This window comes from Odocoileus virginianus, chromosome 24, assembly GCF_023699985.2.
Source record: "Odocoileus virginianus isolate 20LAN1187 ecotype Illinois chromosome 24, Ovbor_1.2, whole genome shotgun sequence".
Taxonomy (NCBI): Eukaryota; Metazoa; Chordata; class Mammalia; order Artiodactyla; family Cervidae; genus Odocoileus; species Odocoileus virginianus.
In genome coordinates, this window is record NC_069697.1 from 44,657,762 (window position 1) to 44,680,050 (window position 22,289).

Sequence of the window (22,289 nt, forward strand, 5' to 3'; positions counted from 1 at the left end):
ACAAACTTTATTTTCTTGGGCTCCCAAATCACTGCAGATGGTGACTGCAGTCATGAAATTAAAAGATGCTTGCTCCTTGAAAGAAAAGTTATGAAAAACCTAGACAGCATATTAAAAAGCAGAGACATTACTTTGCCAATAAAGGTCCATCTGCTCAAAGCTACGGTTTTTCCAGTAGTTATGTACGGATGTGAGAGTTGGACCATAAAGAAAGCTGAGTGCCGAAGAATTGGTGCTTTTGAACTGTGGTGTTGGAGAAGACTCTTGAGAGTCCCTTGGACTGCAAGGAGATCCAACCAGTCCATCCTAAAGGAAATCAGTCCTGAATATTCACTGGAAGGACTGATGTTGAAGCTGAAACCCCAATACTTTGGCCATCTGAAGAGAAGAACTGACTCACTGGAAATGACTCTGATGCTGGGAAGGACTGAAGGCAGCAGGAGAAGGGAAAACACATGATGAGATGGCTGGATGGCACCACTGACTCGACGGACATGAGTTAAGAGCAAGCTTCGGGAGTTGTTGATGGACAGGGAGGCCTGATGTGCTGCAGTCCACGGGGTCACAAAGAGTTGGACACAACTGAATGACTGAACTGACTGACTGAAATCTTTCTCAAAGTAAACTACTAAAACCTATAAATTTTTTTTACCACAACAAAAGTTTTATTAGTTATTTCTATTCTCATTTTTCTCAACAGTAGCTGACTTTTTCCTTATCTCCCAAAACAGTCATGTGCCAGAATCAAAACATCATTCTTTCCTCCTACATGTCTAGTTTGAAGAGCTACACAAAGCAGTTTACAACAGGAAATGGTGAAAAGAATATAAAGAATATTCCCCATAAGAAATATAAGGAAGAATTTAGGGGATACCTCTTCCACCTTAGGTTAAACTAAAATGCTCTCTATTTATACTTTAAAATAAGGATTAATTAAATCAAGTCACTGCAGTGAATCAAAAATGACTGAGCAGTGGAAGAACTGAATCTCACTCACCAACCTGCCTTAGGTAAATGACTATGCTTTACAACAGTGCAATACAGTGAAATGGATAAGGATTTTAGAGTCAGACTTGGTTTTAAATCCCTGCTGTCCTACTTGTTTGACCTTAGACTTTAAATTAATATCTCTTGTACCTCATTGTATTTACAAAATGAGACAGCAAAACCTTCATCATGAAGTTATTATAAAGATTAAGTGAAAATATGATAGAGAACACAATGCAAGACACATCGTAAGACTCAAAAATTAGCAGCTGTTAGATTTTATTAAACCAACAATATGATTCCATAACTCAGGGTGGTCTAGACCTGTGCTATTCTACAGAGCAGCCACTAACTACTTGTGCCACTGACCACTTGAAATTTAGCTAGTCTAAACTGAGACAATCTGTGAGTATAAAATTGGCTATTAGTACCATATATTCTTATATAGAAAGAATGCAAAATATCTCAATAATTTTTAAACTGATTACTTTGAAATGATAATATTCTAGATTACAAGATTAAGTAAACCTGTCTTACATCTTAATGTTGCTACCAGAAAAACCAAGATTACATATACGGCTTATACTATGTTTCTATGAGAGAGTTCTGGTCTAAAACCGTATCTCTGATACAATTTCAAATGTAAAATGGGATGAAAATTTCATTATGTTCTACATATGAACTAACTAGGAGACTAAAGATTCTAATGCAGTTTAAATTCCTTATTAAATCAGCATGATATTAATGCTTATCAAATTCATTATTTTATACCCCCCAATCTCTTGACTACTCCCTGTTCAATCTACTGCCTAATCATAGGGGCACACCTCATCTTCCCACTTTAGCAGTAACAGTACTCACGGTATCCTATCTTCCAAACTAGCTGAAGAACAGCATGTGACAAGCCATTCTTCTCTACCAGCTGCAAGTACTGTCTGTTCTTCAGATAATGCTAACAGAAGCTTACTCTAAGACCCATCTATATTTCTAAGAGACGTTTTTCTGTTTCAAATTCATTACTATATTTTGGATTAAAGCAATGTATCCCATCTTTCCTATCAGCAAATCTAACTTCTAATGGTCAAGGAGGCTAAAATCTAGTTTCAAACCGTTATTTCATAACCTATAAAATATAACTGTAAAGATAAGAAGGAGCTTCCCTGATGGTGGTAGAAAGCAAAAAGGAACTAAAGAGCCTTTTGATGAGGATGAAAGAGGAAAGTGAAAAAGCTGGCTTAAAACTCAACATTCAAAAAACAAGATCATGGCACCTAGTCCAATCACTTCATGGAAACAGATGGGGAAAAAGTGGAAACAGTGACAGATTTTATTTTCTTGGGCTCCAAACTCACTGTGGACAGTTGATTGAGGCCACAAAAGACACTTGCTCCTTGGAAGAAAAGCTATGACATGACCAACCTAGATAGCATATTAAAAAGCAGAGATATCATTTTGCTGAAAAAGTACATATATTCAAAGCTATGGTTTTTCCAGTAGTCATTTATGGATTTGAGAGTTGATGCTTTTGAACTGTGGTATTGGAGAAGACTCAAGAGAGTCCCTTGGGGGAGGCGGGTGGGGGGGCTGGGATGCGGAACACATGTAAATCCATGGCTGATTCATGTCAATGTATGGCAAAAACCACAATATTGTAAAGTAATTAGCCTTCAACTAATAAAAATAAATGGAAAAAAAAAAAGAGTCCCTTGGACAGCAAGGAGTTCAAACCAGTCAATCCTAAAGGAAATCAACCCCAAATATTCACTGGAAAGACTGATGCTAAAGCTCCAATACTCTGGGTCACTTGATGCAAGAGCCGACTCACTGGAAAAGACCCTAATATTTGGAAAGATTGAAGGCAAACGGAGAAGAGGATGACATAATGACATGGTTGGATGGCATCAATGACTCAATGGACATGAGTCTGAGCAAACTCTGGGAGACAGTGAAGGACAGGGAAGCCTGGCATGCTGCAGTTCACGTAGTCGAAGAGTTGGACCTGACTTGGCAACCGAACACAACAAAGATAAGAAAATTCTTTTTCAGCACCTAGAGATAAGGTACTACTTACGCAGTATAAAAAGATGACTCCTTTTATCTACTCGGACAGTTTAAGAGACAGCTTTAAAAAATTCTGATAGGAGCTATGAAATTAACCAACTCTTCTATTACTTATTAACATCATAATAGGACATGTCATAGTGCTGAACACATGCTGTTTAAACTACTATTGCTGGGAAATTCTAACTTATGATATTAAAAATAACAGGAGAGGGTGGGACAAATTAAGAAAGTAGTGTTGACATGTATAGACTGCCATGTGTAAAATCGATGGCTAGTGGGAAGCTGCTGTGTAACACAGGAAGCCCAGCATGGCACTCTGTGACTATTTCGAGGGGTGGGATGAGGGCTCAAAATTTCTCTTGAGACACACACACACACACAGAGTTATGACTGACTCGTGTTGTTATATGGAGGAAACCAACACAACCCTCCAATTAAAAATTAAAAAAATAAATTTAAAAATAACAGTTATACATCACTTCTAATTTCTAGAAAGCATTTCCACAAACATCACATCGGTGCCCTACAAAAGTCATGGCTATAAGTAAAGCTGATTTTACTATCCCCTCATTTGACAGATGCAAAAACCAAGGCCCAGAGGTTACGAGTGACTTACCTGCCCCAATAAAGTTACTAAGTGAGAAAAGATACATTAGGAAAATCTGCTTCCCAGTGGCTAAGATTGTGGACTCTTAAGTCAGATCATGGGTTCAAATGCTGGCCCGAAAACTTAGTTAGTGGTGATGGGATCTTAACATAAGGCAAACCTAACCATCTTCTTTCTGTATTTCAGTTTCCCCATAGAGATAATGTTAATAGCTCCCTTCATATAAATTAAGACAAACTGCTCCAATACAGAAAGTTCTTAGTAAATACTTTTATCATTTAAGGCTTTACAACCCAAAAGAAGGGAGATTTAAAGATGACATTTAAAAAAAACAAAACAAGACTTTTGTGGTAAGAATACTTTTAGAACATCCTGAACCACAATCATAAATGTTTCAAGTTGATAACATTTTCATTTTGGATAAATTCATTCTTCTTATCTCTTTCTTTTTTACTTTTAACATTTTAATTTTTATTTTTAATTGGAGGATAATCACTTTACGATGTTTGTTTGCACCACATAATAATTTCCACATTTATTATGCAGAAACAAACTATACAGGTATAGTTTATTATATGGAAACAAACTATACACGTATGCCCTCCTTCTTGATCCTCCCTCCCACTCCCCCATCCCACCCCTCCAGGTCATCACAGAGCACCAGGCCTAGCTCCCTGTGCTATTCAGCAACTTCTTACCAGCCATACACTTTATTACTTCTAAAATCCTGTAAGAAATGAAACTATTTCTTTTGTGGTAAACTTTACCATAGGGAGTATTCAAATTTGCAGAAACTATGTTTTAAAGTCATCTTTCCCAAGTTACAATATACAAATCTGAAACAATGCTGCACAGTAACGAAATTTCAACTCTGAAGGCTAGCTAGTACATAAATTTAGGAGAAAGAAAAGAATGCAAGGGGAGAGGCGGGAGGTGGTGTGTTGGGAAAATGTGTCACTCCTATAGTTCTAGAAAGTATATACTCATCTCCTAGAATCACATCTGTAGGTGCCCAATAAATAATTTATAAGTGAGTAAATGGATGAATGACTAGGACAATGTTCCTTCAAGTGAACTAAGTCAAGAAAGCAAGCATTTGTGATACCTTAATAGGTATCCTTGGAGAAGGCAATGGCACCCCACTCCAGTCCTCTTGCCTGGAAAATCCCATGGACGGAGGAGCCTGGTAGGCTGCAGTCCATGGGGTCTCGAAGAGTCGGACATGAGTGAGCACTTTCACTTTTCACTTTTATGCGTTGGAGAAGGAAATGGGAACCCACTCCAGTGTTCTTGCCTGGAGAATCCCAGGGATGGGGTCGCACAGAGTCAGACACGACTGAAGTGACTTAGCAGCAATAGGTATCCTTAATCTGGGAAGTCATTACTAAGGCTGAGCAAGGTTCTAAGCCACACCCCAGGGACTAGAAGAAACAGATAGGCTAAAGATTTCCATCTGTCAATTAATTTCAATTACTCTCTTTATATGTAAATTTAAAAAATTATATCTAGGTGAATTTCTACAGAGCAAAAGTTTCCTTTGTAAGTACAAAGTGCTTTCTGGAATTAGCCACAATTAGCAAATTCCTTTTGTACGTATATACATGTAAAAGAGGTCTCAAACTGCAAAATAAAATTGATGTTCCATGTGTTAAAATGCCCACTGCTCCCAAAGGATGTTTTCCCCATTCATGTATATTCAGGACAGGGGAGCAATTTTGTTGGTACATTCTTCATCACTTATCACTAACTTGCAGAGTTTTGCACCCAAGCCTTATTTATAAATATTAGCTTGCCATTTGATATCAATACAGCTATAAAAATGAATGCATAAGTCATTGTGCAAAAACATTATAAGCAACAAACTATGGACACAGAGCAGTAACTCTGCTACCAAGACAAAACAAATGGTGTAACTTGAAACTCCACGTGTGCTCAGTCAGTCATGTCCAACTCCTTGAGACCCCATGGACTGTGGCCCACCAGGCTCCTCCGTCCATGGGATCTTCCAGGCAAGAATACTGGAATGAGATGCCATTTCCTCTATCTGAACCCAGAGATGGAACTTGCTCTCCTGCATCTCCTGTATTGGCAGGGTGATTCTTTACCACTGAGCCACCTGGGAAGCCTCTTTAAAATCTATACCTCTAGAAATAAAGAAAAAAAATTAAGGCCTTGTAAAAGTAATACTGATGGTTTCTATATGATAGACTTGTTACTTTATTTTCAGATATTATTACCTGTTAGTATAAATTTTTATAATCCTTTTAAAAAGGTAATTCCTTAGAAATATATTTTCAAAAGAAGATAAAACATGTAAAACCTAACTATAAAAATGTTTGATAAAAACTAAAACCTAAACACTTCCCTCTTGGTCAATTCTTGTTTAAAAATTATTTTTCAGAGTGATGTTAATGAAGAGTATTAATTAGATCAAGTTTTGTTTTGAACTACCACTTGTGAGATTCAGGTTAAAACTTACATTATTAAAACACCAAAATCCAAATACACTGCTACTGGTTCACTTTAAAATCTATTAAAAATAAATTCTGAGTATGAAGTCAAAATCTAAAGCTATGAGACAATAACTTATAATAATTTATACAATCAGTATGGGCTTGGTTCCCAAATTAAATAGTAGCAATTTTTCATGTATACTAAATTAATACAGGATAAGAATAAAGATATACCATTAGTAATACACTTTTCATAAAGAAGCTGCTATTACTCGCTTACCGTATATTTTAAAGATTACTTCAGTTTTAAACTCTTATAAACTAGATAAATATCTCTTTGCACTGATGTTATAACCTGTTTGGTCTGAGGTTCCTTTCATTTAAATAAAATACTTCTCAGCAAGGAGAAGTTATTTTGTATTTTAAGACTTCATAACTCTTTAAGAATTCATAACTCTACTGAGAAATAATGAAAATATCTAATTTTTTTTAAATCCAAGAAATTTTAGAATGCTTCATTCCCATTGAAATAAATTATAAGCATAGGAAAATACATACAAAGCGCTTTTAAAAGGTGCAAAAATGAGAGAACAAATGTATTATACTTGAAAGATTTTTACATCTTGAAAATGAACAATGGAAAACATAAGTTTTAAAGTGGTAATACAAACCAGAGGACCACTTTCCCACCACTTTTGAGACTAGGCCAATCTTTCAAGAATTAGAAATAGTATCATATGCCTTATGGTTTTACATATTATGTAACTTGTGTTATATTACAGCAGACTGCCCTCCTCATACATCAGTGAATTAATTAATCTAAAATCTAAGTAAGGATAAATGGTTCCACACCATTCCTAAATGTCAAGTGAGTAAAACTCTGTAATTTCCTGTCCTAACGAAGTTGATTCACAGATTACCCTTGGCACTCTAGGATTTCATGTATTAAGTTGCTTCACCTGTCCACATTTTTGAAAACTGTCCAGATAATAGTAGTAGAGGACACATACAGAGCCTTTATGTGTGTCCACACGCTAAAAGGCAATCTAGCAGAGAGGGTAAGGGCCACCGTCTAAGTCTAAACACTGCCTCTGCACTCACGGCCGAAGGCAGATTACGCAACTTCTGTGTCTCAGTTTCCCTATCTACAAAATGGGATAAACACCTGCCTCATAAAGATTGCGTAACAATTACAACTGTTTAGGTTCAGTGCCTGGCACAAAGTGCTACATAAGGATTAGCTGCTATTACTATTATATGTGTCATCTACTGAGCCAAGTAATTTACATGCATTATTTCATTTAATTCTCACAACTCTATTTTACAGGTGAGAAAATTGAGGTTTATAGTGGTTCAGCAACTTGCCTTCAATAAAAAGCTAACAAGAGGAAAGACCCAAATTCAAACCCAGGTTTCTTTCTAAATGATCCACACCCTAATATTTATGCCAGTGTTTCAAACTAGACTCCATGAATGTATTCATAGGGGATTTACAAGTTTTCTGATGATTTTTATTTTAAATTATGCTAGAGATAATTTTCAGATAAAATATATTTTTATATAGTAGATTTTAATTTCTCAAATCATCAAACTAAAGTATACAAACCCCTGGTTTTCCCATGAATATTCCTGGAGGTTTAAGAATTTTTTTCTTACAAAGTGATCAACTTTTAAAAACTTCAAGCTCACTCAGCTTTCATTCTTCAAGAATGAGAGCAACAAATAATTTTCAAAATTTTTATACCTATTTTATTACTAAGTTTTAGATCTTTTGGCTAGTCAAACTGCTTGAAAAAGTAAAAACATAATTTTAAAAAACTACAGTACCCTTTGTAGCACTTGATCTTGTCTTGAAAAAGAAAACACCCACATTAAAAAGAAACAAATATTAAAAAGTTATCTATTCCCTTAATAAACAGCACTTTACTTTCACATTACGCACCTCTCTCTCATCTTTAATCCAATTGTGCAACTACAATAGCCTACAGGTTATTTCCACTTAAATAACTCAAAAAATAAGCTTCAAATAAACTAATTTTCTCTATGCCACCTTTCTCCCCCAAAATCCCTTTTCAGCATCTCTAATCCCCATCAGTGGTATTACTGTCCTCTCATGACCCTGTGGTCAAGCGAGACAGGAGGGATTCACACACAGAACTGATGAAAAGCCTGTGCTCTTTACCAGTATACTCAATTCCTCCTGTAGGAACAGTACCTCAAGGAGATGTGATCTATGTGGCACCGTGGGCACACACAATTATAAACGCTGAACTAATGATATGAAGAATGCGAAAGATCTTATTCAAGCAGCAAATGATGAGCCAAACTCCAGGGTAAAGAGGATAGAGAGTCAAGAGTAGGCAGAGGTGAGACTTTTAAGAATGAATAGCAGTTACTAAGAAACAACCTTCTCAAAGAAGGGAATAACATACACAAAGGCACAAAAACCTCATGACAGTCAGTGAACACCAAGTAGTGTTCCAGAAGGTTCCAGTTTTCCAGAAAGCAAAGTGCGATATGAGGGAGTATTAGGAAATGAAGCAAGAAAAGGCAGGAATACTTAGATCATGAGCAGTTTAGCCAAGTTTAGATTTGATCTACTGAGTAAGGGGATGCCATTGAGTAATTTTAAGCATGAATGAAATATTTTTTTTTTTTTTTTTTTTAGAAATAATCCTCTGGCACTGAAAAATGGACTGGAAAAGCTACAGTCCAGAAGCATAGACAACTGTTAAGGAAAGTGCAAGAACAGTTCAGGCAAGACAGTGGGGAAATGAGGAGAAACACACTGATTCAAAAGATAGGTAGGAGGTAGAACTTCAGGATTTGGTAACAAGTTAGACTGTGATTTGAGTTTGGAAGGAAGATACAGGAAAGGATGGAATCGAGGCAAATTTAAGATTTTTAGCTTAAGTTCTGGGTGGATGGAAATGCCATTAACTAAAACAGGGAACAAAGCAGGAGAAACAAAGTAAAAGAACAAAAGCTGACAAGGACAGATGGTGGTGTTACTTCTGGTACATCCAGAAGAAACTGTCTAATAAATGATTAAGTCAAGAACCCAGGAGAGACAAATCTAAGGCAAAAAAATATAAAATTGGGAGGTATTAACCAGGAGAAACTAGCTAGGGAAACTGCAAAAGAACAAGACCACCAATATTTAAACTATAGACAGACAAATAAATGAAAAGTAGGCAACAGTGGTGACACAGAAGTTTGGGAAGGACAGAGTTTCATGAAAAGTGAATTGTTGATACATTGAATGTATCAAAAGGTGAACTTTAAACCTCTTGGATTTGACAACTAAGTAACTGAGGACAGACAGTGAGGTTGCAGAGGTAAAGGATGGTAAAGAAAGCCAAACCAGCACTTACTGCGGCACAGAGGATGAGAATCAGTCTGCGGACACAGGGGACACAGGTTCGGCCTCCGGTCCGGAAGGATTCCACAAACAGAGCAATTAAGCCCACGAGATGCAATTACTGAGCCTGTGCGCGCAACTACTGAAGCCCACAGGCCCTAGAACCAGTGTTCCACAAGAGCAGCCACTGCAATGAGTAAGCCCTGATCACTGCAACCAGAAAAAGATGCCGTAGCAGCAAAGACCTAGCACAGTCAAAAATACATAAATAATTTTTTTTTTTAAGTTTACAAATAATAAATGCTGAAGAGGGAGTGAAGCAAAAAAAAGAAAAAAAGCTAAAGTAGATGGGGGTTGAGTGAATGGTAGGGGAGGAAGGAGACATTAATCTTGGCTGAGAAGAAGTAACAGCTAGAGAACAGAGTTAAATAACATTTTCAGGATGGCAGAGATTTTAGCATTTTTATAGGATGAGATGGAAAAGAAAACGGCAACGCATTCAGTCTTCTTGCCTGAGAAATCCCAAGGACAGAAAAGCCTAGCGGGCTACAGTTCACGGGGTCGCAAAAGAGATGGACACAATCTGGCGACTAAGCAGCAGCAAAGGACTAGAAAGGGACCCGTGAAGGGTGAGATTTTTAAATGATGGCTTTGTACTTACGCTTAATATACAGAAAGTTAACCAAGATACAATACTAAGTGAAAAAATAAGCTGAAGAATATGTATAGTATGATGTCACCTCTACGGCCTTCAACTTACTATCATTACTCTCATGTGAGCAACTATCACTAACAGAAACTCATTTGTTTACGTGTCCATCTCCCCAACCCCCCAGAATGTAAACACTATGAGAGGAGAGATTTCATCGGCCTCATGCTCCACATATCCCTACAGCTTAAAATATTGCTTGGCACATAATAGGCACTCTACTGTTCAATGAAAATGTCTGTGTGCACACACTCACGTATATATGTATGAATATATTGATATTTACATGCAAAGCATTAAGAAAGTTCTAATTTATTATTTGAACTTATGCCAGGGTTGAGTGTGAGACTAGGGGGTGAGGCATACAATACTGATTCATTTTTTGCTTCATAGATGTCTGTTCAAATTTTCTACGAAAATCATGTCTCTTGTAACTGAAAAACAACTTTTAAATAATGACTGTATGAGCCTAAGAAAGTTAATCTATTCTGCCTTTCTATTTTCTTTGAGTGTGTTGTCATGATCTAATGTTGACTTCAAGCTGATCCTTGAGTTGTTTTGGTAAGGCAGTTCAAAGTCAGAATCTTAAAACTTAGAGCTGGAAAGAACATAGACATTACCTAAGGCAACCCCCGAATTTTACAGATGAGAAAGCAGAGACTCATAGTAACTTAATTACTAAAACTAGTGTACTGATAAGAAGTTTTTAAAGATCAAATGATTATAAACTATTTAAAGGGCTAATCTACTATATGTTATACCTAATTTAAAAGATAACTAATAAAAGCTTGCTAAAGCTTACTCTCACATTTAACTTACAATCTTCTGGTAAAATTATTACTCAAAGTAAATGATTTCCTTAAGCACACTGGTTGATCAACAAAACCTAAAGTTAAGCACTGACTAACCATTATACTGTGACAAAGGATTCAGAATACATAAATATAGGGAGTGAAGCTATTCACCCATAGGTGTGCACACTAACTGAACTAACAGGCACCTTCTTTCTACCAGGATATATAGTAGGTCAAGTATATAATACATTTAAGGGATTCATCACATTTTGACTTAAATTTCTATATCAATATCTGCAACATGTACTTAACAGAACTCAATAAAAATTAAATGCTGAATAGGCAAGAAATACTCTAGTAAATATAAAAAAATGACAACCATTTCTCCTCACATATATACTGTAGTTCACCAGGAATACAACTGCAGTCCAAACTTTTGAATATCACTTTACATTTGTTTACAAACTATGTCATTTGATCCTCACAACTGTGACAGACAGCAGAAATTGTTTCTCCCATTTAATATGTAAGAAAACGAGGCTCAGAGCTTAACTTGATTAAGGTCATTTTGACAAGTCCTAAGACCTGGATTCTCTCTTAGCCACAGTTCTTTCCATCCCCCAGGCTACCTAACATTTACCATTTATTAAAGTGCAAACCACTTTATAATTTCCTTCCTTCCACACTAGCGAAAGTGATTGAGGGTTACCTAAGCCCTAGCAATCCTATCCCTTTCTAGTCCATTTAAAATTTTCATGCCTAAGAAAATATTAGTCATTCATCTTAACAGTGACAAGAAGATGTGTAAGTCACCTTAGTACAGAACTATGCACCTTTCATACAGTAATCTGTATGAAATCCTACCAAGTATTCAATTATTTTCTTAATTCTAATAAAAGTATCCTCTAATTTAGAAAGCTCTCTACAAATAATACCAAAAGTAGGATGGGCTTAATAGTTGGAAAAAAATCTGAAACCAAATCTTAGTCCTATCACTCACTAGCTGTTTAACTGTGGGTACATTTCTTAGCGTCTTTGAGTCTCACTGTCCTCACCTATAAAGTCAGGATGACACCATCTGCCTCTGTGAGTTTGCTGGGCAGATTCAGCAATAATACTTGCAAAGCCTTTATTTCTTAAAAAAGGGCCAGTTCACAGAACAGACCAGTTCCACTGGAGAAACAAGCATGCAGATAGGTACTGCTCATAGGTAATGTCATTTATGTGAATTTTACTAGTGTAACTTCTAGATATGAGACTTTATCTCTTGTCTCGCTCTGTAATACCTGGGGTAGGACACTAATATATATATATATATATATATATATCAGTCTTGCTCCCAGGGCACCATAACGTGAGTGCTCGATTTCAGTCCTCTTCTAATCCCTCTATAGTTAAGGACTATCATAATCTATTATTTGACTACCTTAGAATTGGCTATATCCAAACCGAGGCTTACTCTATTTTCACTCCACTCTTTAAGTCTGCTGAGTGCATCTTTTGACTATTTCGAAATAAAACTAATTATTTTGAACTAGGAAGTCAATTTTATAAATACAAACCATGACAGTGAATTCATGTTGAGTGAAAAGGGTAGAAAGTTTCAGGGGGCGGGGTACAGGGGAGAGGGACCTAACACCGAGAACTTACCTATTCAGCAGTACATCTTTCTAAATGTCATAAATGTTACATTTTGTAGTATTAAGTATATGTGTAGATATCTCTAATTTCTTTAAAGTACATCTTACTAAATTTACTTTCTTCTAATCTTCCCAGGCATCACTCTAATCAGGATTAACATCAGTTTACAGATTATGTCAGGGAAGCTCACTCCAGTTCACTCCTCCTTGCTCAAAGCACTGTAACTACAGGAAGGCTCGTGCTCATTCAGGCCTTCCCTCCTCCTCTTGCAACCTCTGCCCAGAACGCTCTCCTGTCTAGTACAGGGCTGCCGTCTTGCCCTGCTTCAGGCCTCACTTCACACAGTTCCCACCATGACCGCGTCTACAGAGGCGGCGGCGGTGGTGTAGTCACTAACTGTGTCCGACTCTTGCGATCCCGTGGACTGTAGACCGCCAGGCTCCTCCGTCCATGGAGTCTCCAGGCAAGAACACTGGAGTGGGTTGCCATTCCCTTCTCCAGGGGATCTTCCTGACCCAGGGATCGAACCCAGGTCTCCTGCACTGCAGGCAGATGATGTACCAACCGAGCTACGAGGGAAGCCCTACATAGCAGAGTACACTGATGACACCATCCTGATATCCTTCATAGAACATAAAGTCATCAGTATTCACCTTCTTCCTGTGCTGAAGGGCAGGGACACCTTGACTTCCCACTGCTGTATCCCGAGTGCTCAGTACAGATGATGCTGGCTTAATGAATGAGTGACTGCGACTGCCCACAGCCATTCAGCCAAGTAAAAGGCAGGGCCTGGAGGCCAATCCAAATCAACGTGACTGCAAACCCCTGCACTGCCATGCCACTACTTTTTTCCACTGGTGGAAGTGGAGCTGCTCTGGGTTGGGAAATCAATCAGTTTAGAAGCTTGCCTTCTGACTTGCTGCATTCATTCACTTGAAAGAAATTAGAGATATCTACACATATACTTAATACTACAAAATATAACACTGAAATATTACAAAATATTTAACTGCAGTTTCACGAGATCTTACACTGCCTTTTAGAACTCAATTTGAAAAAACAAAAAAAATCCACTGCCTTTACTATGCCTGAACAATCAAAATAACTTCAAATTTTAAGTAGCTGGACTGGCATCTCCACATATGGTTACTACTTCAGGACAAAAGAAAATTTAAGTCACACATTTTAAATGCTCTTTACTAACAGGCTTGCTTATAATATTTTGCTCTTTTAGATGATATTTTGAATTCCCCAATACCTCATACAGAAAAATCTTAAAACCAGCCACGGGGTTATCATTCTTATCACGATAACCATATTCTTTCTTAAAGAAAGATGACACAAATGCCCTCAATGTGTTGTGTTGCACTATTAAACCGTGTGCTTGCAGGCTGAAGTCACCTCGGGTAAAATGCCCAGTGCGGCTAGAGCCGGCCACTAACAGCATTCTCTTTGTTGCCTCCACCACGGGGTTGAATACTTACTGCCGAGTCCTCCATCCTCGGATACTCCCGTCCCTCTCATGCCTAGGTATGTCAGTCCCAAAATGAGGAAAAACAGGCAGGCAGCAGTTAAGAGAAACATGGACAAATAGTGGGCACTGAAACCCCCCGTTGGGGACACCTCCTCCCGCTTAAATTGTTGGAGAAGTTCCTCCTCGGGTTCGGAAAGCTTCGGTTTGTTGTATGTGTTCTTCAGGTAGGTGTGATTGGAGCCTGTATGATTGGAGTGATTGATCCTGAGTGAACTCGAGGCGGCCACCGCCGCGCTGGGAGGGAGGCTGTTGGAAAAAATCCTGGGGGAGTCCACGCCGAAGGCCCCGCCGCCGATATGATTATTGGTTTTAAGAAGGGAGCCTGTGGACGAATCCAGGGTTGAGTCCATGTCCGCGAGTGGCGGCGGCAGGAGAGGGCTTAGTTTCTTAGCGTTACCGCGGTATCTAGGAATGGGGCTGGAGTCCAGCGGATCACACCCTCCTCCCTGCTCAGCCGCCGCCGACTCCTCGAGGTTTCGGCTCCTGTCTAGACTCCCGGCGGCCGCCGCCCTGTCATTCATCGCGATTCCTCCCCCTCCCTGAACCGAGGTCTCCAGCCGGCCGCCGGCCGATTTCGCAGGCAGGGGCGAGAGAGGCTTACTGTGGCCCCGCCTGGGCCGATGCCGAGAAAGGGTGTCGTCCTTCAATACCTGTCTGCTGGGGGCCACGTCGTCGTCCTCCTCTTCCTCCGAGTCCGAATAGTTTTCCCGGCAGCTGTAGGGCAGAAGCCGGCTGCCATTCACGGTCCGGCCGGACCACAGCGGCTCCTCGGCCTCCGGGTCCCTGTCCTCGCCGTCTTCCCCCTCCCGCTCCTCGTCGTCCGCCGCCCCATCTCTCCCCGACGGGCTCTGCAGCTCGGGGAATGCCGGCCTCCTGGACCCCCACCACGAGTGGGGCTTCCTCCGCTCGGCCGAGTTGCTGTTAGTCACCTCGCTGGCGGCCAGGGGCGCCGACGGCGGTTTGAGCCCGCGATACTGGAGCGGAGCCCGGTCTTTCCTCCCGCTGCCGCCGCCGCCGGCCTGGTCCCGGGGACTGGCCTCCACGTCCGACTCGTCCGAGCTGAAGCCCAGCAGTACTTTGCTGCCAGCCGTGGGGGTGGCCGAGGCGCCCCCAGGCCCTCCCAAGGGGGTCTCCGGACCCGAAGCCGAAATCCGGCCCAGGCCCCCAGGAGTCCGTAAGTAGGTGAGGTCGCCGGAGACCGGCCGGACCCCCATCCCCACGGCCGCCGCCGCTGGTCCGGCGGCGGCGACCGTGGCGGCTGCCGTGTTATTGTTATTACTGTTCCGCGTCTTGGTGCCGCGGCCCCCGGACCGGTGCTGCTGCTGCTCTTCCTCTCGAAGCTTCTTCAGCTTCTTGAGGTAGACCGGGCGGGTGCTCTCCGTCACTGGGCCAGGAGATAGGCCGTAACGGCGGAGCTGAGAGAAAAGCTCCTCATCTGAGAGCTGCTGAGGCGCCGAAGCCGCTGCCGCCGCCATTTTCTCTCCAGGGTGTTTTACAAGCTCCGCGCTACCGGAAGTGACGCGCCGCCCTAGACCCTGAACTAGACCGGGCTGCGTCGCCCTCCCAGCGCCACGGGCGCCTTGGCCAATGGGAGGCACGGGAGGAGCTCACCTGAGCGGGAAAGGGCCACCTGAGCCGCGCGCCGCTTCAGCGGCCGAAAGTTTTTCTGCGCTTTCCTGTCGGGGTGTCTCCTCCGTCTGTTCTCCGCCCTGCCCTTCTCGGCGCCTTTCCCGGGAGTTGCCTCTTGCCAAGCCTCACCTTGACCTCTTCTTTGCAGGTTCCTGCCACTGGGCAGTAATAACTGAAGGGAAATCTGACTTGAAGTTCTTGGCATGATGAAGTCCTTTTCATCCAGATTCCCGCTGCCAAGGGGAGCCTAGAGACTCAGAGAAATCTTGATGGCCAGGTGATTGGCAAATTTCTCTGAGCCCTGGTTCTCTTCACTTTGTCTTTCCTCTTGACTCACAAAAAAAAAAAAAAAAAAAAAAAAGTGAGTCTCTCTCGCGGCTCATTTTGAGAAGCCTCTCCTCTAATGTTTCAAAGAAAATATGCAGAGTAAACCAGCCCCAGTACAGTTTTCTTTAAGAGTAATGCTTATTGATTCCCGAGTTAGTTGTAAGGTGTCATCATTTTTCCCCTTAGAAAATCTGATAACCTTGACAGGTCGTCATTTGGGGAATTGAAAGAGCCAATCACATTATATGACTGAAAAAACAAAAACGTGCCATCTTATTTTCTTCTTGGAACCTTTCTAACCTATAGTTATTTGTTTATTATTAGTGATTATTTTTATGCACTTGTCTTCCTATTTATTGTCTTACGCCTTTGAACTGTAGGCTTTATGAGCGGAGGAACCCTGCTTCACCCATTAGTGCCTGACACTAGAAATTCAGTAAACGTTTGTCAAACTAATTTAATGCATTGCAAAGCTAAGACAGTGTGAGACGAATATTTAGAGAAGAAACCTTCATATACAGTCAAAAAACGGAATCAGTTAAGACCTGGATATCCAACACCCTCATTTACAGAATAGGAAATGAATCTCAGAGAAATAAGATTTGCCCTGTTTGGCAAAGAACATTTCCCTTTTCCTCTAACCCAGGCAGATTGACACTTCTTGAATACTCAAACCCTAGCAGCTATGTGGCAGCATCTACCACAGTATCTGACACACCGTGAAATCTTCGTCAAATGAATTATTTTGCCCTATTACATTATACACATCTGAACAGGAAAATATGTTAGTCAAAAGTATAAATACTAGCTTTTCGACATCCCGAATCCAACAGCAGAATAATACTCAGTAATCTGAATTTTTTACTTTTGCCATCTCCTCAAAAATACTCTCACGTTGACAGGCACTTCTGAGTCATTCATCAGAGGACTTTAAAATCCATAAATGTTCCTGAATTCTATGACTGTTAAGTACTTTAAGGAGGGTTTGACATAGAAAAGTTTGGCCACTGATGATAATGACCCAAAATTTATTACCATAATTGTCTGGGTGGGGAATCAAATGGTTACAAACATACTAGACCTGTGTCTCAGAATAGCAGAGTGGTTAAGTTGTGAGTCTGAAGTTAAGCAAAACTGGATATAGACCCAGTCCTGTCACCAACTTTCAACATTTGATCCACACCCTACTGGCTCTTCAAGTAGGATTCACAGAAATCAGCCTTGGATTTTCAGGAATCTTTAAATATTCTCCTATAAGGATTGTCAGACTGTATATATTTCTGCCTATGGCTTTTGTCAAATTATTTAATCATTCTGAGTCTTAATTTCTATATTACCAAAAGAGAGATGATAAACCTGCCTCAGAAAGCTATTTTAAGGATTAAATGAAAATATGTCTGCGTAATTCTTAGCACCACACCTAAAGCACGGTACACTCACACGTTAGCCAATAATGTACAGCCAAGTATTGTGTGTGTATTTGGTAAGCATGGATTCTGAGAGAGAACTCCATGTAACAGCAATTAAAGAAAATACCATCACCAGATGGTCAATATCGAAATCAGATTGATTCTATTCTTTGCAGCCAAAGATGGAGAAGTTCTATACAGTTGGCCAAAACAAGACCGGGAGCTGACTGTGGCACATATAATGAACTCCTTATTGCCAAATTCAAACTTGGCAGTTTGAAGAAAGTAGGGGAAACCACTAGACCATTCAGGTATGACCTAACTCAAATCCCTTATACAGTGGAAGTGACATATAGTTTCAAGGGATTAGATCTGATAGACAGAGTCCCTGAAGAAATATAGACAGAGGTTCATGACATTGTACAGGAGGCAGGGATCAAGACCATCCCCAAGGAAAAGAAACGCCAAAAGGCAAAATGGTTGTCTGAGGAGGTCTTACAAATAACTCTGAATAGAAGAGAAGGAAAAGGCAAAGGAGAAAAGGAAAAATATACCCATTTGAATGCAGAGTTCCAAGGAATAGCAAGGAGAAATAAGAAAGCCTTCCTCAGCAATTTATGCAAACAAATAGAGAAAAACAATAAAATGGGAAAGATTAGAGATCTCTTCAAGAAGATTAGAGGTACCAAGGGAACATTTCAAGCAAAGATAGGCACAGTAAAGAACAGAAATGGTATGGACCTAACAGAAACAGAAGATATTAAGAAGAAGTGGCAAGAATACACAGAAGAACTAATCAAAAAAGATCTTCATGACCCAGGTAATCATGATGGTGTGATCACTCACCACTCACCTAGAGTCAGACATCCTGGAATGCCAAGTCAAGTGGGCCTTAGGAAGCATCACTATGAACAAAGCTAGTGGAGGTGATGGAATTCCAGCTGAACTATTTCAAATCCTAAAAGATGAAGCTGTGAAAGTGCTGCACTCGATATGCTAGCAAATTTGGAAAACTCAGTGGCCACAGGACAGGAAAAGGTCCATTTTCATTCCAATCCCAAAGAAAGACAATGCCAAAGAATGCTCAAACTACCGCACAATTGCACTCATCTCACACTCTAGTAAAGTAATGCTCAAAATTCTCTAAGTCAGGCTTCAACAGTACATGAACCATGAACTTCCAGATGTTCAAGCTGGATTTAGAAAAGGCAGATGAACCAGAGATCAAATTGCCAACATCCGTTGGATCATCGATAAAGCAAGAGAGTTCCAGAAAAACATCTATTTCTGCTTTATTGACTGTGCCAGAGCCATTGACTGTTTGGACCACAACAAACTATGGAAAATTCTGAAAGAGATGGGAATACCAGACCACCTGACCTGCCTCTTGAGAAATCTGTATGCAGGTCAGGAAGCAACAGTTAGAAGTGGACATGGAACAACAGACTGATTCCGAATTGGGAAAGGAGTACGTCAGGGCTGTATGTTGTCAGTCTTTTTATTTAACTTACATGCAGAGTGCATCATGAGAAACACCGGGGTGAATGCAGCACAAGCTGGAATCAGGATTTCTGGGAGAAATGTCAATAACCTCAGATACACACATGATACTACACTTAAGCCAGAAAGCAAAGAAGAACTAAAGAGCCTCTTGATGAAAGTGAAAGAGAAGAGTGAAAAAGCTGGCTTAAAACTCAACATTCAGAAAACTAAGATCATGGCATCTGGTCCCATCACTTCATGGGAAATAGATGGGAAAACAGTGGAAACAGTGACAGACTTTATTTTCTTGGGCTCCAAAATCACTGCGGATGGTGACTGCAGCCATGAAATTGAAAGACACTTGCTCCTTGGAAGAAAAGCTACGACCAACCTAGACAGCATATTAAATAGCAGAGACATTACTTTGCCAACAAAGGTCCGTCTAGTCAAAGCTGTGGTTTTTCCAGTAGTCATGTATGGATGTGAGAGTTGGACTATAAAGAAAGCTGAGTGCTGAAGAATTGATGCCTTTGAACTGTTGTGTCAGAGAAGACTCATGAGAGTCCCTTGCACTTCAAGGAGATCCAGTCAGTTCATCATAAAGGAAATCAGTCCTGAATATTCATTGGAAGGACTGCTGCTGAAGCTGAAACTCCAATACTTTGGCCACCTGATGCGAAGAACTGACTCATTTGAAAAGATCCTGATGCTGGGAAAGATTGAAGGCAGGAGGAGAAAGGGACGACAGAGGATGAGATGGTTGGATGGCATCACTGACTCAATGGACATGAGTTTGAGTAAACTCCAGGAGTTGGCAATGGATAGGGAGGCCTGGCATGCTGCAGTCCATGGGGTTGCAGAGAGTCAGACATGACTGAGCGACTGAACTGAACTGAACTGAACCAAACCGCTGCACAGACAGAAATAGAAACGGTGAATCTTTGCCCAGGGTGTTAAATAATCACATTTAGTGGTTAAGGAAGATGAAGGAATTTGGCAACCATAGTCCTTAGTCATTTCAGCCCTTGGGGCATAAAGTTTGGAATGATCTAGAAACCAAAAGTCTGGAGTCTCCAAGTTATGTGACTTAAGGAAATCTCAGATTCTCAGAACCTCAATTCTTCTCTAAAATATTGATAATATAGTCTAGCCTTCTTGGGTACACAAATAATATTTGATAAGTATTTGTTAAGAATAATGAATGAATATTATATATGAAAATACTGTTCAAATATGTTGCTTATTTGTTAGGTATTATAGCCAGATATTCATAAGATGAAAACTATGATTGGTATAAACTTTATACTTTACAAAGAGTTTTATACACATGGTCCCACGGCCTCTACTAGAAACCTTTCCTCCTTCAAGATACTGAGGGCATGATTTATTACATGGAACTACTGTGGGGTTATAATTACCCTTTGTTTGAACAGATCTAATATATCTCAGGAGAACTTTCGCTGACTCAGCACTGTTGCTACTCACTTGGAACCTTCTCCTCATTTACCAATGGTTCTTACTCCTGCTCCAGATTGGCTAACTTAGCACAGGCTCTAAATTAGCAAATTGCACCCACATACTCTACAGGGAGTGCGGTCTCAAACTCACTCCTGCTCTACAGCTTCCAAAATTTTGACTAAAGGAAAATTTATGAAATATTACAGAAGAATAGATAACCTATCTCTTCCCCTATGTATTTTTAATATCTTAATATGTTTAATATGTTTTAAGATACCTTAAGCCTGCTTGTCAGAGACCAGTGTACTTTGAGCCACATTACTAACACTGTACTACCCCTGGTTCCCAGTAAAATACGTTTTGCTGTATTTCCTTTAATAATCATGACATCAGCCTATATTGAAGGACCTTCTGAAGAATGACACATTATGTTCAGTGATATTGCTAAGGGCTTATTTCCTTAGAGAATGTCCTTTCTGACCTCAATATTATCAGTAGTTGCAATTTTCCAGACAGCTCATTTGTTTTGGTTTTGGACTGACTTTGCTTTATTTATTTATTATTTTATTGAAGTGAAATTCATGTAACATAAAATTAACCATTTAAATAAAAATAATTGGGGAAAAAATGAAAAAAATTAACCATTTAAAAGTATACAGTTGGTGGCATTTCATACATTTACAAAGTTGTGCAGCCATCACCTCTATCTAGTTCCAAAAATTTTTCAACACTCCCAAAGGAGACCCCATACCCATTATGCAGGCATTCCCTATTTCTTCCCCTCTTCAGCTCCCCGGCAACCTAATCTTCTTCCTGTCTCTATGGATTTAACTCCTCTGGATATGTCACATAAATGGACTCATACAATAGTGTGACATTTTGCATCTGATTCTCTTCATTTAGCACTTTGAGATTCACCAAGATGTCACATGTATCCAGCACTTCATTTCTTTTTATGGCTGAATAGTATTTCCTAGTATGGATGTACCACATTTTGTTTATCTGTTCATCCATTGATAGAAATTTTGGTTGTTTCTACTTGTTAGTTATTGTGACTACTGCTGCCATGAAATTAAGTATGTGCTTGAATGCCTCTTTTCAGTTATTTTGGATATGCACCTAAGAATTTCATTTCATATGGTAACTGTGTGTTTCACTTTATGTGGAATTGCAGAACTACTCATTTGTTTTTCACCCTGTGCATGGACACGTTTGTCTCCTGTTGTTGTTGCTGCTGTTGTTTAGTCGCTGAGTCATGTCTGACTCTTTTGCAACTCCATGGACTGTAGCCTGCCAGGCTCCTCCGTCAGTGGGATTTCCCAGGCAAAAATACTGGATTAGATTGCCATTTCCTTCTCCAGGGGATCTTCCTGACCCAGGGATCAAGCCCACTTCTCCTGAATTGGCGGGCAGATTACTTATCACCGAGCCGGCAGGGAGCCTGTTGGTTTGCTGTCTTGCCATTGTTTCCCTCTTTAAGATGACAGCTGGGAAGTTCAGACTCAGATGTGTGTCCCAGCCATAGCAAGTGTTTAGAGCTGTATGGGGTATATTGGTAAATCAATTGCATTGCTAACACCATCTAAATTTTCTGACTTTATGTTCATGTGCCTCATTTTTAAAATGATTTTTTTTATGGAAACGGAAAGAGGGGCTTTATTACTTTGCCAGGCAAAGGGAAAACACAGTAGGCTAGTGCTTCAAGAACTGTGCCCCACTTCTTGCTGAGGAGGGAAGGTTTATATAGTAAAGCAGCAACATGTGATCAAGGCAGTCTTATACTCTTTCTTCTGCAAAGTTGTGATAAAATGATTTTAATTTTATTTTCCCTTCC

General features: G+C 40.0%; 1 protein-coding gene across 1 annotated transcript in view; it reads right to left on the reverse strand.

Annotated features, from left to right (window-relative positions):
- LEMD3 (LEM domain containing 3) overlaps window positions 1–15,667 on the reverse strand; it is a 67,503-nt gene extending 51,836 nt beyond the window's left edge. Inside the window, exon 1 of the mRNA XM_020885330.2 lies at window positions 14,101–15,667. Within this exon, the coding sequence (XP_020740989.2) occupies window positions 14,101–15,625 (1,525 nt within the window). The 5' untranslated portion in view covers window positions 15,626–15,667. The remainder of the gene's footprint in view (window positions 1–14,100) is intronic.
- Window positions 15,668–22,289: the final 6,622 nt, after the last annotated feature.